The sequence below is a fragment of the Onychostruthus taczanowskii genome, unplaced genomic scaffold, assembly GCF_017590055.1.
Source record: "Onychostruthus taczanowskii isolate IOZ18803 unplaced genomic scaffold, ASM1759005v1 scaffold2, whole genome shotgun sequence".
NCBI classification, from domain to species: Eukaryota; Metazoa; Chordata; class Aves; order Passeriformes; family Passeridae; genus Onychostruthus; species Onychostruthus taczanowskii.
Window position 1 is genome coordinate 7,264,409 of NW_024499239.1, and position 18,259 is coordinate 7,282,667.

Genomic DNA, 18,259 nt, shown 5'->3' on the forward strand with positions numbered 1-18,259 from the left:
CCCATAGACAATAGGATACAAAAAAGTCATTAGATGGCAAAGGCAAATTGGTCATGCACTATTCTTTATTTGCAATGACATCTTCTCTCTCTTTTTCCTAGCTCTGAAAGTTACATGACAAGATTGAAAAACATTCATAAAAGCCATTCAAGTAATAGCATTATTTGTATTATTATGATCCTTAGAGAATTGGCACTACTCTGTGTTAAACACATTATAGTGGTAAAAGTATTTTAATCTGTATCTGTCAGAATGGTAAAAGTATTTTCATCTATATCTGTAAGAATGTTAGAAGTCTACAATTGAGCCTGGGAATTCTTTTAAAAAATAAACAAGATGAAACCCTTAATGAATTGCAATGGCAGATCTTCTACCAAGTTAAGTGCTGTCTTGAAGAACCAACAATTTAACCAAGTTATTATTCCCAGTAATGATAATGTTCTAATTGTTGTTAGCTTTTCACCAGAGTAGAATATTTTTTAGTGTAATACCCTACTTTAACTCACTTACAATTATCAGTGTTCTCCCACTTACACTGAGATACATGTATCAACTCAGTGATTCCGAGTCTGGTTGTCCATTGTGTTTGCTTTTCAGCAGAAGGTAGAGAAATTGAAAATATAGTGCCCTGTGCCAATAGCATGGTCCTTGCTGGTAGCCAGGCAGCGCAAGGAGCTGTCTGAGATGGGGATGGAGTCTGTCTGTGGCAGCCCTGGATGCAAGAATCTGGGGTTCCTGCATTTTACTGAAGTTTTTAATTAGAAAGTTGTCACGTGCTTCCTCTGGGAATGGTGATTTCAAGCATCATTGTGTCCTGTGTAAAGGAGGAGGGACAGGCTCTTCTTCCTTACGCTGTTCTACTGTGCAATCTTTCCTCAGTGCTCTTAGGCATTTCCTTGCATTCCAGTTTTTCTGGCACTTTAGTTAATCCCAGTCTGATAGCAGCTTCTACCCTTGAAATGGAAGATCTGCCCATCTGTATTTCTTCTTCTCTTTTTGCCTTCTTATGTTTTTTTTTCCTCCCTTTTTCTCACATCTGTGTCTGCTTCCAAGAGCACAGGGAATCGTGTGCATCCCAGGGCGTGGCTGGGAGCGAGCAGGCTCCTGGCCCCTGAGAGAGCAGCTGGCTTCCGTCTGCACTCCTTGTGCTGCTGTCTGCCTGTTCATTGATCGTTTGATCAAGATGGTTTGATCAACAGATCACCTGAGATGGGGTCAGGAGGGGAGATGGTGTCTAGTGAAAGGTTTGTTGTGACATTTTTCTGTTCATGGTCATGCACCAGCCCAACTTAACACCCAAGTCACAAACACGGTGTGAGCCTCAAAGACTCCCTGGCTCAGGCGTTGAACAATGTGCCAATGTCCATCAAATCAATTCAGAACCTTTATCAAGCAGATTAGTAAAATGTAATACATTTTGTTGCAATGTTTCCAAGGTCTTATTCTTAATAATATTTCTGAGCAATGAAACAATAACAGCAGGGGACAAGCTCAAGATAAGCTGGCAGGCAAATATTTAAGCTTAATCTAGGAAGATTATTTTTTAAGAAATTTGTTCAGTGACAAAAATAGTGGCAAGCATTGCATGAAGTAGTTCGTTTGTTAACAAAGGAGAATAAATTTCAGTCTTATTCTATATTGTGGTAATTTTATTTATTGGTGAAAAACATAAATGCTTGTTTTAATTTGCTGAAGCATGAAGTAAAATGTAATCTAGTGAAATCCCTAGATACCATGCAATTGCACAAATTCTAAAGGTCAGGCAATGTGGGGGGGAAATTATCCTGCCCTATTACTTTACTTTTTTATTTGACTTTCATGTTGTCAAATGTTGAGTCATTCAGAAAAGAGCACAAAACAGTCATTTGATATGTAGAAGCTGTTTCATGTAAAAGATTTTGGTAACATCTGATCAGATGTGACCTTGCTTACATTAGACCTGATTAGTTCTGAACAAGATCCATAAAGCTCTGTGTGTGTATATGAGATGTTTATCTGAGAAGTAATTTATAAAGTTCCTTTAAATTTTGTAATTAAAGTGTTTTAAAGTCTCTTGTGGCTAAAATTTTTTTCCAGGATGTTTGCTAGCTGTTATCTAAGATGATGGCACAGCATGTCCATGGGGTGATCCATCTTCTAAAGAATTTGCAGTTGGCTTAGACTGACTGACCAGGGTTTGAAAAATTGGCAAACATGAAAAATGGTAACAGTTTAAATTCTGTTTTTAACAAGTTTTAGAAATTGTTCTTCAACAGCTGGGTGGTGATTCAGGGAACAAAGGGTATTATTACTTGATCTGCTTGGTTTCAAATGAACCAGAGTGATGTTTGCAAGTGAGCAGCTTTGACAGCACATCAAAGAGGAGGGAACACTAGCAACTGTGCCTGCATTTAGGTAACAATGTGAAGTGGTCCTTTCCACTCTGTTGATGTATTATGTGTTCTTTTAAAACCCATATATTTAATTTCTTGTAAATCTGTACAGCAGTCAGTTCTGTCATATATCAAATATCCAAAGATGCAGCACAGCTCAGCTGGAATGATCTGTCATCAGCTAGCTCAAATTACAGCTTTTCATTCCTGGATAAGCCCCAGATACCTTTTTATGTGCAACATAAGCACTCAATGATAACTGAGAATTAGGAACAACAGAAAGGGTGTTTCATGTTGTGGCAGATGGGAGTGATTTATTAATTGGCTTCTAATTTAGTTGACAGGTATCAAACAACAGTGACTACTACAGTAATTGAGGTGTTCATGGAGTATTGTGCAGATTAATGGAAGCCATAAATAGACAGTACAGGAACAAATTACAGGGTTATTATAATGAGTTTTTTTTAAGAGATATATTTTGATAATTTTTAATAATCTAAAAATCTGTTCCCACAATAAACTTAATATTTTTTCAAAATATGAGTTGTACCCATGGCTAAGAAAAATCAGAAACTTGTTTACAAGCAGACAAAAGAATTTAACAGTGTAGTATGTTTACTCTGCCCTAGGATGTATGTTTTATCCTCAAGTTTGAACTTTGTGAGCTATGGAAATAGTAAACCATCTCTGGACCAAGCCCTTTGTTTGAAGTTAATTGAATTCCAGCAGGGTATTTCATCAAGGGATTTTTTTTCCCTGCACCTGGAAATCAAATATACCTTTGTGAAATAATCTTCTACTTGTATTCCCTGACCCTCTACTTCCCTTTCCTAAAAAAATAGAAAAGGAAGGTGGCAGGGGAGGGAGGGGAAAGAAAGAAAGAAAGACAAATAGAGAAAATGCAAGTGTTAGGAGTCAACAACTGACCAGCCAGTCAGGTTTAGCAGTAACAGCTCTACCCAAAGATGAAAAAGCAGCAGCATCTGTCTGCAGTTTGCTTAGATATAGTTCAAATTTCTGCTTCCTAGTGATGAGCACTTGAGGACTTATTTCTCTCTTCATCTGACACAGAGATGAAATAGTGAAAGAGTTATGGTAAGATAGTGTGAGTCCCAGGCATTTGCAAAGGGCACCCCTGCTGTCCCAGAGCCTGCCTGCAACAGATTCAGAAATGAAAAATCTCCCATAAAATTGTCTTGTATAGGGTCAAGCTTTCTGCTTTTTCTCATCTTCGTGGTCCTGATAATCTCTCTGTATTTTTTTCTGCCTCCTTTCTTCCTTATTTGGTAAGATAAGCTTTTGCCTCTTCTCTTGCCCACTTCGGTTGTGGTAATTTTCCTCCTGTAAAACAATTACCTAAAGTGCTACATGCCTTTACCAGAAGTCCTAGCAAGAGTGTATGCAATGAATGTGTTTCACGAGTGTTCCTTTTGCTTTGCAGTCGATTCCGGCGTGGACGCGCTGGCGGTGTTTATGGCAAGCGGCAGCGCGACGGACGTTGTGAACCGCAACAGCCCCGCCACCCCGCCCAACACCCTGAACCTGCGCTCCTCCCACAACGAGCTCCTGAATGCAGAAATCAGGCACACGGAGACCAAGAACAGCACTCCTCCCAAATGCAGGAAAAAGTACGCGCTGACTAACATTCAGACAGCCATGGGTCTTTCCGACCCAGCAGTTCAGCCCCTTCTGGGGAACGGCTCTGCCAATATAAAGCTGGTGAAGAATGGAGAAAACCAGCTCAGGAAAGCTGCCGAGCAGGGACAGCAGGATCCCAACAAAAACCTCGGTACCACTGCAGGCGTAAGTGTAACTTCTGAGAAGTTTGAAAGCAATGAGCCGATCCCACAGGATTCCTCTGGCTGTGAAATATTACCCTCGCAGCCAAGAAGAACCAAGAGCTTCCTGAATTACTATGCGGATCTAGAGACATCAGCTCGAGATCTGGAGCAGGGTTTTGTTGGGATGGAAGATAAGTCTGCACAAAGCAACAGCCAGGCTTCTACCGTTATTGTCAATGGGGAAGTCCTGCCCCAGAAACAGAACAAGATGCCAAGCCCAGAGGATGGCCAGGTTGCCACAGTGTCGTCAAGCCCTGAGACAAAGAAGGATCACCCAAAAACTGGGGCCAAAACAGACTGTGCCCTCCACAGGATTCAAAACCTGGCCCCAAGCGATGAGGACTCCAGCTGGACTACCCTGTCCCAGGACAGCGCCTCGCCGAGCTCTCCTGATGAAACAGGTACGCAAGCAAGGGCTCCTCGCAGCCCCTGTTTCACAAAGGGATTGCTTAGCTTAGCTTTTCTCAGCTGGTGCCAGGAAGGACAGAGGTGGTTCAGCAGTTTCACTGGGGAAAAGGATTGTATCAAAATGCAAGCACTGGCCTTGCACACAGCTGCTTGACTGCTACGGAATGCTTGGAAGCTTCCTGGTCGATGGTAGCAGCTTTAACAAAGGCACCAGCAGGTGGCCTATACTGGGTCCTAGAAATATGCTGACTGCACCTCTTGCTACTTTGTAAATAATTGCTCTTCAATAATCAGGGGGTGCATGTTGTGAGAAAAATATGGTTATCAGGAGATGCTGAACTACTGATAGCTACCTACACACAACAAAAAAGCTTTTCTGAACAATGATTTTTAGGTTCAGTGAAAATTTTTACTTTGGTAGTGCACAGCTCTTTAAGTGTGCCCACTACATCCCAGTCATTTGATGATGCTCCCTCCCTGTGTGCCAGCATGGGTAAAGAGAAGCCCTCCCAGCTGAGGAGCTGTGCAGTGTGTCTGTCCTGGAGGTCTGTGGTTTTGGGCATGGACAGGGCTCTACACTGCCACTGCAGCTGGGGTAGGAGGAGACCATCATGTGGGGTCTTCACAGCTCAGTGCTCCCCAAGCCTTGCATTTATGCTCCAATAGTAGATATTAGGGCCCAAAGAAAGAAAGACATTTATCTAGGGGAAAAAAATATGCAGTAGTTTTAGTCATATGACTTGTGGGAATTGAAGAAATCCCGCAGTATTGAGAACAGTTAATCCATAAAAGAATGTAGTCCAGCAGATATCTGGGGAATTAATGATGTTCAGTCTAGAGATTCTATTTAGCATTTCAGTTTATGCAGAAATATGATAGAAATATGGTTTTCTTGAGTAGACACTGTTGGAAATAACAATATGCTTCTTTTAGGGCTTCTGAATTGTTTTGTCTTGGTCTTCCCACTCTTAACAATATTTCATTATTTAAGTCCTGGAAATCTGAATGTTGTTTTGTTGTTTTGTTTTCCTGTGTTTGCTTTTGGAGTTGTGCAATTCAAAAACCCTGAAAACTTTATTCTTAATTGATTGCACTCAGAATGCATAATTGTTTAGATAAAATCCTCCTGAAGTCTCCTTAGGGCAGGGTACTTGTACGTGTGGTCTAATAAAAAGGTGTTTTCAAGAGCCTTGACCTTCTCTGACTGATGAGGTAAAAAATAAATACAACTCAGTTTAAAGATACAAAACAACTGATTTATTTAAACAGATGTTGATGTTGATAAACAGATATGATAGAATCCATTAATAATGGGCACTGAACACCACAAGCACAGTGCAGTATAAGAAATGTGGAGGAAACTCTTCTTCTCCAGGTAAATTAGCTGTATGCACATCTACATAGACTTCAACTTTCAGATAATTTTATTAGTGCTTTCAGCTATCTAACCTTCTTTCTGAGATTTAGTACTTCAAAAAAAAGAGTCTGCAGTGATATTAGAAGCAGAAAAAACCTATAGTCAGCAAAGCAGTGGGATGTCATCGAGATCCTAGCACATGCCAAGCCCTAATGGGTTTTCAGGCAGCCTTCCTAGAGACAGGCAGTGACTTGCCACCAGGGCTGATTGACACCAGCACTGCAGGCAGTCTTCCAGACAAGGAAACCTGCCTCCCTTGGCCCCAGGCACTGCATCTCCCCTGGGACCGCTGTATCTACCCAGCTGAATCCTCTGTCATTTGGAGAGTCTTATGAATAACCACACACCAGCTCCAAGTGCTTTTAATACTGCAAATGGACCAGAACTGCCCTCACATCATGGGGAGTGCTTCCTCCTTCTCTCTCAAGAAACTTTCCTTCGTCTGACTTTCAAAGGAAACACAGCTTGTGTTATTACACCACCTACCTATTCCTTCTCTCTCTCTCTGTGTATTCATCAGTTTCACCTGGATAAATTTGTATGTATTCATTGTATGAATCTGTGTGGTGCAAGCAGCAGCAAAGCACATGCCCCAGAGCTCAAACTAGGAGAGAATGAGTGTGAGGTTTTCTGTTTGTGGCTTGCTTTTTTTTGTTTGTTTTTTGTTAAGAAGCTCCCTAGAAGGCCAGCACATTCCTTAATCTTTGTATCACCTGAAAAGCAATTTCAGTGGAAAGTTATTCCACCATACTAAAGTGCAGTGCTCTGTGTAATAATCTCTAATGAATTAGAAATGGGGATTCTTCTGGAAATAAAAAGAATTCTCTCTGTCTCCAAACCAACAAGAAAATTGGAATTTGCTTTTGCTTTCTGTTTTAATTTAAATAAAACCCTCTCCTTCTAGAGCCAGGAATAGCCCCATAATTAGGAAAGTCCCTGAGTTGTGGGACACATGGTGCTAGAGAGCCACAGATGTTTCCTGCTCTATGCCAGCTGCCCTCCTTGCTCTCGTTGGGGTTGTGGGAGGATGTGCAGGGGCAGCAGCCTCCTCTGGCTCCCCAGTCTCTCAGCCTTGGGGTCACATCGTGCCTCGTCTCTCCCTAGTTGAAATCAAAGGGGTATTAAACCACAAGTGTCCTTTTTCAGGAGCACTGCTGCTGTGTGCAACTGTAACATACCAAAGGCAGTCTGCTGCTGGTCTCTGAGCAGAGAGCAGAGGGCAGTTTAACAGCTGGTTACAGGTAAACCAGTTCAATCCTGTGCAGAAAGGGCAGCTGGGAGAGCGGCCCTTGGGGATCAGGAGCGCTGCTCTTGCAAAGAGAGCCCAGTGCTCTGAAAGAACAGCAGAGCTGGGGAGAATAGCCCTCCTAATACAATAAAAATTACAGTAAATCATGAGCTTGTCAGAAAGACTTATAGCAGTGGTCAATTCTGCCTCTGATTTTAACTGGCATCTTTGACCAAATTAAAATGGATGTCCCCTTAAAAGCACGATTCTTCCTTTGCAGTACCTATCTGATACAGACAATAAGTCTGTTACTTGCTCAGAACATGTTTTCTGTGTTCTTGAGTGGGGAAAAAGATTTATGTACTAAAAATACATTCAGTTACATTGTGGATTAACTCAAGTACTATAAAACTAGATAGAGAACCACCTATATAGTTGTAGGGTTCTAAGTAAACACTCAATTTTCAGATTTTTGGGAATAAGAGTCTCTGGTTCACAGCTGCTGTGCATCCTCAAGACTGGAAACTTTTAATGTTGGGCTGTTATATTTTTTTTAATCCTGCATGTTCCTGATAACCATGTCTCAAGAATAGTGCATGTTTTGTAGTCTCAGGCTTGACTGTTTGCTGACTGCTTATGAAATAAGAATGGTGACTATTGCTCTATATCCCCAGTGTGTGTATAGGGAACATTCTGCATGTGAAGCTGCTAATTGCATGTTTGTTTCTTATTTAGCCATCCCTATAAGAAGATTTTAGGGTCAGTTTAAAAGAGATAAAACTTCAAGGGCAGCCATGGTTACACAATGTTCATAGTATCAGGGTCTACTGGTAGAAGGCTATAAAATAAATTGAACTTGATAGTAAATTGAACTTAAAAGACGATCCTCTCAAGTACACATTGCCACTCTCAGTTGCAAAGGGAGGCTGCTTGCTGTGTTTAGGCAGTCAGGTTGGTTTTATTCTGTGATTCTCAGTGGAGCTACCTAAATCTTTATCTTGGATGTTTGAGTGCTCTGATTTGAAATTCCATGATTAAGAGTGGCAATCGGCACGCAGATTCCACAGTTAAGAGTAATAATCAGCAGCCTTTTGATTTGAGATAGATAACAAAAATGGGTATGTAAAAGTGAATTAACGTGCTTAAATTCAGGAATGGGAGAACAGCTGCTTTATATAGCAGTGATTAATATCCTCTTCCAAACTCTGCAATTACCAAAATTTGGGACTACAGAAGAGGTTTTTCAGAATGTGTTACAGTTTCATACTTAACTGTTTGCCAAAAGATAATGATTTTTCAGTTCATCAGAGCCATTCAATTTCCTCCCTAGAGTGAGCTTGGTTCAACTGCCCGCCTGGTGTCCCTTGAGATGTCTGGTGGTGTCCAAGACAGGCAGCAGAGAAGAGGCAAGAGCTAGGACTTGCATTTGGAGAAACAATCACAGGCTGAGCAGGATGCACGTTAGATAACACTCACAGATGAATTAACCAGCTGAATAGAGTTTGAAACACCTGCCCTGTAGTGCAGAAACAAAATTTGTTCATTTACTGTGTCTGTCTTTGTTTTAAAAAGAGCTCCCTGTTTGATTTCTGCTGCATTGTTCCAAAAGTGTCTAGGATGGTTTGTCATATTCTCTGTAAAAACAACTCTCTCCTAGTGTGACATCTCTCCCTGGCTGCCCTGGGGCTGGGGGAGATTGAGTTTGAAGACAGTTGCCTTGTGGTGGCTGTGGTGCCTGTGGTGCCTGTGTGGTTGACTACTTAAACATTGCTCTGTCCTTTGGCTACCAGCAGTGTCCAATGTGGCCCAGTCCTCTCTGACACGAGTTAATTGATTTTGACCTTACTCCAGCTGAACTTCTGGCCACTTGATGGGAGTCTGATAACTGGGTTGTTTTGCCCTTGATATTTCATTCCTTGTTTGGTATTTGCTTTTTAGGGACACTTCCCATGTTACCTTAGTGAAGCACATCATTCCTATTCCAGAAATATCATAGTGCTGCTTTGTGTAAGTGCAGTAGTATGATTTTGAGAGTGTTAAAAATTAATATTTATCTATTCAGTAAAATGTGTAGTTGAGGGATAAACATATGCCTGCAGGGCTTGTGCCTGGAACATGTGGAATACCTACATGGGAAATGAAAAGGTGGCAATGGGGAGTAGGGGTGGTGCCAGGACAACACAAAGAAGTAAATGCCAGCCTCATGCCACTGCCTGAGTGGTTCACAAGATGCCCAGAGCACTGCACATTTCCCTTAACTCCACAAAGCACTTTACATGAGTGTGTAATGTTAAGAGATATTAGGACATGCTTTTTGTGTGCTGTAGCAAAGTGGAAAACTCTCCTGAGCATCTGTTGGGCAGACTCAAGTTCCAGAAGTGGTAAATAACTTTAATCATGTCAGGTACTTAACTTGACAAACTATTTTTGGAAACTTTCCAAGCTTCTGTAGTTTAGGGATAGAAGTGTGTAGTTCTGGATGCTGCATGTCCTCTCTGAGGTTAAATGTATCTTGCTGGAAAAGCTCTTCTATGCCTAGGATTGTCAGACACGGCACCAAGCAATGAGGAAGGGAAAAACAAATCACAGAAGAGAAAACAGAGAAGGTAATGGGGGAAAGTCAAGATCCTGATTTCAGAGGGACGATAATGCAGGAAGTTGCACAGAAGGAAAGCCACAATAAGCTGATACCAGACTAACCACCTCTCCTTAAAAAAAACTTTCCAGTTCATAAAGCTGTTCAAGTAATAAAAAATTATGGCTGAAATCGATCCAGTAAACCTCTGCCTCAGCACTTCTGAATGCTGCATAGAAGTCAGGCCAAACTTCAATCCACCTGATTGATGCTTTGAAATGGGTATAGATATCTCTGGGGAAGGGAAGGAAAAAACAGTATTACCTTTGGGAGGATGCTTTATGTGCAGGCCTCTGTTCAGGCAAGCTGAGAACAAGGTTATATTCTTCTAGGTGGGGTCTGTGTGCTCTGAAGCTCTTTGCAGCCTGTTTGGGTGCTTGTTTGTTATCTTCTAGGCCCCTGTATATCAGCTGCAGGAGGTGTGGTGGAGGAATGGTATTGCCACTCAGCAGAATGAGTCTCTAGTCTTTGCAGTGGCCCTTGAGCTCTTGGAGTACCTTGCACTTGCTGGGGTAGCAGCAATTCACCAGTGTACAAGCTGGGGGTGTTCAGCACAGTTTGGGGTTTTCCTGCTCAGAAGATATTCCTCCCTCTTTGCACTCTGCAGAGGGGAATTGCAAAGCCTGGGCCCCTGTGGTTATTCCTGTGAGCATCTGCTGTGATGCCAGTGTCAGATCCCAGTGTCTCCCTGCTGTTCTCAGAGGAGAAAGTTGATGGGGGAGCATGTAGGTTGTGAAGTGGGGAGGATAGGCTGGAAGATGGGAACATGACCTGGAGGAGAGATGCATTGGAGGGGGAAGCAAAAGGAGAGTAAATAATATGCAGCTGTGGAGATAAAGAAGGACTTGGCACAAACTGCAGGAGAGCTGGAAGCAAGCAGGGCTGTTTGTAGACAGTAGCTTAGGCAAGCAAGACTAGCACAAGGGCCATGACAGTAAATCAGATGGACTAAGTTTGACAGCAGAAGTGAGTATTGGGGATTTTGTCTGTGCTGGGATGTTATTTCACAGAAGTTCTGAAAACTTAACACAAAAATGGGGAGCTCTGAGTTATTTAATACTGAAGTACTGCCAAGAAAAAGATCCTACTTCAAGCCCCTGGGGAAGGAGATGTCTGTACAGTGAGGGACACACTTAAATCCTCCTCAAGTTCCTGACCTGATATGTTTGCATCTGGAGGTATTTCTTACAATCTTCCCAAATTAGTGTCTCCTTTATACCCCAGTCTCTCAGTGCACTGGTTCCTTGTGTGCTGACTTCTCACATAAGTCAAGAGTTAGCTGATTGAAGTTGAATTCAGCTTTAATTAGCAACATGGGATTGGCTGAAGTGGGGTTGTGGGTCCCTTGTGGGTCTCTTGAATCACAATGGTGCTGTTCAGTTATGGTATTGCACATACATACAGAAATTACTGAATATACAGAAACCTATAGCATGTACCACCAAGACATGGAATAGATAGTGCTGCAGGCAGCCTTGGGTTTGTTGCTGTTGCATCAGGAGAAGGTGGGTAGATTCAGAGCAGTACTGAGCATCTCCATGGGCCAGAAGAGGTGTTATGTGATATGACCTGGCATGCTGCAGAGACCTTGCTCTGAACTCAGTCCTCACTTGAGAGTGGATGTTTGGTCCCTGCCTGAAGGGACATGAAGCCTTTTTTAAGCAATCCCATGAAAGCACATGTATTTGCTGCTAAGACTCTATTGCTTCATTCTGAGAGCCCCTGGGTACTCAGGATTAGGCCCTAAATGTCCAATATCTGGGTGCCACAGACAATGACATTGAGTGGGTTCCTTGCAGTGTCTGGATCTGGTTTTGTAAACCCCAGCAGTGTATGTCCTTTGGTTTACAAAGTAGACTTGCCCATGATACTTTGGTGATGAGAAATCATTGGGGAGGGAAGGAGAGGACAACTCCAAATATAAAGCATATATTTTTGCTTTCTGCTTATAGTGTCTCTGAAGCATTTTAATCCATTTTTATGTGGTGGTGTATTATAGGGATTGTTTTTTAACAGCTATTTGTTATGTTGATTATTTTATATGTATATAATTTCAAACACTGGACTGATTTATTACATATTAAGACTACTTTAAGGCTTTAGCTTGAAAATCATTCTCAGAACTCTTCAATGAAACTGTTCCTTAATAAAACTATTTCATCCTAAACAATAACACAATGTAACTAAATGCATTTTTCATGTTTTTAATTGCTTTTGAATTGAGATTCTGCAGAGCTCCATTTAAATTTTAAACCCTGCATCAGTTATTAATCCAGACATTGCAGGGCACTGAGAGAGGAGTAGCACTGTCATAATCCACAAGTCAGAGCTTTAGCTTTGTAGAGCACATTTTTTGTTTGTGCGTAACCAAAAAAATACTCTAAATCAAAGGTTATGGCTTTTACTTCTTGGAAGTGGATTTTGGGCACTTCTCTGAACCTGAGAAGTTTTTAGTAAGGAACAAAGGACCCCATCCCTCCTCCCCTACTCAACATGAAAGCCGAAAGGCACAACTCAGATTGGCCAAATTAATTTTTAAATTAGAATACATTCCCATTCAGACCTTAATTTAATTTTACTTGTACTCTGTAAGAAAGAGACAGTCAAGTTATTCTGGTCATTTTGGCTGACATGATTCTTGGCTTTGCTTAAATTATTGATTATAGCAAGGGGAGGAACTTTGCAATGAGAGCAGCGCTCTCACTAATAGAAACCTTTCACTAAATCAATTTCCACCATTCCTGCAATGCACCTTCAGGAAGTCAGAGGTTTACAGGCTTAAGAAGAATTCTGTCTTCGAAGAGTGATCTTTGCTTTACGTTTTTTTAGACTTTTCATGTTTATACAGGCAGCTGAAAAGAAAAAATCAACATAAATATATTTCCGGGGGCTGGTCTGCAGGATGAGTGGCTGTTCTAGTTCAAAGTTGAACTGATTAAATCTTGATTTGATTGACATCTAAAAGCCTGTGGGCTGAAGGTACTGTTTCAAAAGCTTGTCTCCTAAGCAGAGTCAGTCAGAAAATGCATCAATGTCTTGCAAGCTGGAATGAATTCAGTGGAGAATGCAGTATATGCACACACTGCTGAAATCCATGTATGGCCATCACTCTTATTTTTTCTTGGCTTATTAGAAAATGCAGTCATTTATATGGTCAACATGTGGTGTTGTCTCTGTTGCATTTACTGGCAGTTGAATGGGGGTGGCTTCTCTTCCCTCCCATCCAAAGTACCACTCCTCGTTCGACTAATTAAGTGAGTGTCTGTTTAAACACAGCAGTGTATTTTCTTATATTTGAGTTGGAGATGCTGCACAGAAGGAGAATATGAAGCTGTTGGGACATGTATATAGCAAACTTAAAGGATGTTGGTAACAGATCAGTACATGTTGAACTATACAGGAGCATCTAGAAACTGTAAGTAACAATTCTATTTTACTTTTTCATAGCACTGGTCAACAATGTCACTTAGGCCTGGATACTGAATGCAGTTATTTTAACTGTTAATAAAAATTCTGCTCAGTGGAAGATCAGCTGGTATCTGACAGGTTAGGTTATAGCAGTATCTTCCTGAATGCTCATTATTTCAGTTGTGAATTGACAGGTGATGTTTTATTCTTGTGATCCATAGAGCTTGAAGTTCTTTACATAAATTTAAAATGCATTAAAAACCAGACTTCCGATTTCTCCTTTACATGTGACAAATTCTTCCCCTGTATTTTTCTTGTAGTCAAAGGGAAGAAAAAATATCTGTCAACAGTATAATAGTGGTACCCCTAGTCATTCCTTAAAGTTCAAGGTAAAGAAACTTTTGCAATATTGGGTGTGGAGGTTAGAAAGCTGAGGCAGTTTATAGCCAGTATTGAATTGGGAGCTGCCAAAAAATATTGACTTACATCTTGGATATTTTTTTTTTGTCCTTCTTGACAGCTCTAAATAAATCCATTTTGTTGAGGTAGAAAAAGGATGTCTTATTAGAAAGCTGACTCACACAAAACCTTTACACAACTTTTTCTCTTCATTACAGGGGAATGGTAATTAAACAGCACAACTGTATTTTCTCCTTACAGAAACAAACTAATAATAAGAAACAGTTTGGTCTGGCTTTTGTAAAATTATTTGCAATTTAGTTTACTTTTTTCTTTCGCGGGTAAGCTAGCATTGTTTGTCACATTCCAGCTCTAGCAGAATTTCAAGATAACATTTGGTGTTAAATTACCTTATTATTCTTTTGTGCTTAACTAAAACAAAATAATGACTCTCCCTTTTTTGCCCATGGAAGCTGTCATTGAATCAACTAAGGAACTTTGTAGTCTCCTGGCTGCATTAATTTCCTTTGGTTAATTGTGCTGAAACAACATAACCAATGCTTTTTGTAACAAAGATATCTGAAAAGTAGGAAGATGACGTCAGAACAACAAGGATTTCAGGGCTAAGCTTCCACTGGCATGGAAAGTATGTTTCATGGAAGTATATTTCGTTTTTCTCACAGGATTGTTTTTTTCCTGCTAAAACGGGTGTGTTAGGCTTTGTAACATTATATTGCCTATGTGTATTCAGGGTAAGTACAGGAAATAAGACTTCTATGCAGCATCAAAATTAATGTGTGATCATTAACAGAAGATTTGTTTTCTATAGTTCTCTTGATTTCATGTCACAGGTGAATTCTCTGTTTCAGAACTATACTCCAGATTTCTGTACTTTGAATATATGTACCAAGCTCCTAGTACCTAAGATTTTCTAATCCTTCAATTACTTCACAGGGAAAATGCAGCATCTTAAAATAAGCTGCCTTAGGAATAGGGTGGCAGTGGAAGTTTCCCCATTCTCTGTTCTTCCCAGTGGCTTCTGTCCACATCCACTTTAAGTTTCAAAAAGCTGGTCCACAACATAGTGGGGCATGGTCAGTGTACTCAACAGTTCCCAGAGGAAATCACCTTTTTTGATGGATAGGTCTCTCTGGCTTGAGGGAGCCTGTTGTTAACCTGGGACAAGCTTCAGCTGTTCCAAAATAAAACCAATTGAGTAGTGACTCTGCTTAGTTGTGGTTTTCCAGGAATGATGCAGAAGGGTGGATTTTTCTCTCTGCCAGAAGTAAGTGGAGATGTTATCTGTGTGTTCAACCAATGTTTGAGGTTCAATAGTTCCAAATTTTGTTAACATCAGTGCCAAACTGTCAGTATTTAAACAAAAACACAGGCAAAATGTACTGATTTAAAAGTTGCACTCCCTGCAGACCACACTTAAAAAATACTGTAATAGTAATTACTGGTTGTATTTTAAGTATTCAAGTGTACAACTGAAGCTTTATTGTGGATGGAGGAATACATCTAGTATTTGCATAGTCGACCTCATAGTCTTTCCTCTGCAAACCACCCCATCTGCAGACAGGGCAAATGGACAGATAAAGCATTGGAAGTAGAAGGGAGGGGAGGGAATTTTCACATATTGCACCTTTATTAGTAATAAATTTAATTTTACATCCTCATTTTCATTGCGCAGGAATACTTGTAGATGTGATGCATTTATAAAGGCTAAAGTAGAGATGAATAACTTCTTCAATATATGCCAGTAAACCAGTTAAAAACAAAAGGAAAACAGACAAATTCTTCTTGGAACTAATACACCTTGTCCCCAAATGGGTGTTTAAAAACAATGTATATTCAAAAGCAAGAATACATTTCAGGTCATTGTTTATCTTCTTAGGGTTACATTTTCATTTTAATTCTGTTTTTTCAGCTTTTACATTTTTTACAGAGGCAAACATGGGAGATTCTGTAGGTCATAATGAGAGGTTTTTTGAATTTGTTGATTTGGGTTTTTTTTTAAGAGGACAAGCTGCAATTATCCCATTGATTTCAAGAGTTAGGGAGTTTGAAAGTTCCAGATATCACAAGACGGAAAGTCATAAAAATTTCTGTCAAAAATGCTGAATAGAAGTGTGAGTTCACAAAAGTAGTGTTTCATTTCTTCAGTGTTTTAAAAGTAAACTTTTTGATAGGAATGAACCTTGCAGCTTGAATTCTTCAGTAATGAGCAAATCAACTACCTCATTTGGTAAAACAATAAAGCTCTTTTGGTGAGATGTGGTTTTATGACTTGCTGAGGGGTAAGGTGATGCTCGAAGTTTAAAAGAGAGAGAAAGCTGGTTTTTCCTTGTGGTAACATTACTGCAAAAGGATCAGTCTAAAGACCACCAGATTGGGTTATTTTGACTTTTGGTTTATTGTTTTTCAGATGCTATGTTAGGATTGTGTGTTTGTCTAGCCACAGTTTTATCTGGGCTAATTCTATTTTCAGGTGGCAGGATTCACTGAGAATTTGTTGTTAATGCATAAACTGAATTTCTGGCTAGCATCTTGCTTACAGTATGTTGCTGTCATCTCTCCTTTCTACTTCTAAAATTTTCTGAAATGCAAATAATATCAGGACAGCGAGACTGTAAACCCTGACTGATATAAGAGCTTTTTTGAACTGTAGTAATTGTCATGTGTAAAAGCATGTAGTGTAAGCAGTGCTAATTACCTCTCCGCAGCAGTTGTCTCTGCACTAATCACTGGACAGATCTGCTGTTAGTTAACTGCTCCTCAGTAGTTCAACTATGTTCCCCTTTCCTTATTCATACAGATATTTAAGACCAACTGTTCTATTTGCCTATGAGTAAATTTATATTTGTTAAATGGTAATGCATAATTTGCTATAAAAGTAGTAAAATCTTCCTTTTTGATGTATGTTAATATAAATTGAAAGGGGACAAGTGTGAAAAGATAATAATCTTCAGTCCCATAACTCCTGTCATATGAGATTATTCTGTATCTCGGGGTAGGAAAGTATCTTTGTATTTATGAAAATAAATTTATTGTGTCTTTTCCTTCTAGGAATATATATCTATGTTTATATATAAATCCCTTAGAGGAAACTTGCATATAATGGTTTGAGAATTATCACATCAGATGAGGCTTTTTAATCTGATCCAGTATAACTGCTGTGGTAGCTTTTATCAAAGTCCTTCAGTAATGTTGTTAGTTCCACTATTTCCAGTGTAAACTAATATAGTAAATGGAAGGCAGAGCTTTTACAAGAGTGGTTATAGTTCCATGTTGTACATAACAAAATGTTCCTATATAGCAGACCTTAGGCTCATGGAGTTCTTTATGGGTTGCTGCTCTGACAGGGGTGAGTAGCAGAAACTTATGGCTTCACTAAAAACAAAAACAGGGCTAGCATAAAGTGGTCCTCCCCCTATTATATCTTTTTTCACTTTCAGTAGTTGATAGTTTCAGGACTTTCGGACTTGGTATGTCATTCATGTTATCTTCTTTAATTGCCCTTGATAGACTTTTCTAACATGAATTTGTTTAATAATTTTTTTCTCATTTGTATTTCTGGCATCCACAACATCCTGTTACCGTGATCTCCATAATAAAATTATGTATTATTTGAAAAAGTATTTCCTTTTGTTATAAAATTGCTCTCCAATAATTTCATTAGATGCCTCTTGCTTTTCTGTTTTAGGAAGCAGTAAGTAACAGTGAATGATGATTTCCTTTCCATCCTTGCCATCTTCCCACCATTCATGATTTACAGATTTCTCTGACATCCTCCCCTCCTCCCTGTCATTTATTCTCCAAGCTGGAGAGCCCTACTTTACTCAATGTCTCTTCCTGCAGAAAGATTTTTATCTGTCTGTCTTTTCTAATTCTGCTGCATCCGTTTTTATAGTAGGGCACATGAAGAGCATGCACTAGTCTTGTGATAGTTCAATCCTACATTAAAACTGTATACATGAAGACTTCTATCTTGGTCTAGGTTCCTAAAGTGTAATTTTTTTCAACTGCCAGTGAGTACTAAAAAGCTACCTTCAAAAAACTTTGTTACCTTGATCCTTCCAGAGTGGCAAAAGATAATTAATTATCTGCTGTTGTAGATGAGGATCTGAAGTAGCAGAAGAGTAACATTAAAGAAACTTGTAAGAAATTGATAAAAAAGAGGAGGTGGGTGTCTTTGTCCGTTGAAGAAAATGAGAAGGTGAAGGTTGTGCGTTGAAAAACAGCTCTTGAAACTGTGTGTATCTTAATCCTGTAAGATCTGTCTGCAGTCTTTTGTTTTTGCTCAGCAACAAAAGTGAATAGAAATGCAGAAAGAGTACTCTTCTCATTCTACATAACTGGTTTTCCAGCTTTCCAAAACCACCTGCAGTCCTCTGGCATGTCTACAAATTAAAAGGTTTCCATCAAAGATTAGCTACTGTTTTCAGCTGGGGGAAAGGATTATTCTGTTGCTTGTGCATGTCTTGTTTTACTGTTTGTGAAACATGTGATGACAATCACATACCAGTTGAATTGTATGTCTGTGCCATT

General features: G+C 39.9%; 1 protein-coding gene across 7 annotated transcripts in view; it reads left to right on the top strand.

Annotated features, from left to right (window-relative positions):
• The window catches only part of APBB2 (amyloid beta precursor protein binding family B member 2), a 166,931-nt gene that overhangs the window by 74,530 nt on the left and 74,142 nt on the right, over positions 1 to 18,259 (top strand). For all 7 annotated transcript variants that reach the window (XM_041402727.1, XM_041402731.1, XM_041402732.1 and 4 more), the window contains one exon: positions 3,814 to 4,614. In XM_041402727.1, coding sequence (XP_041258661.1) covers positions 3,814 to 4,614 — 801 coding nt within the window. The remainder of the gene's footprint in view (positions 1 to 3,813; positions 4,615 to 18,259) is intronic.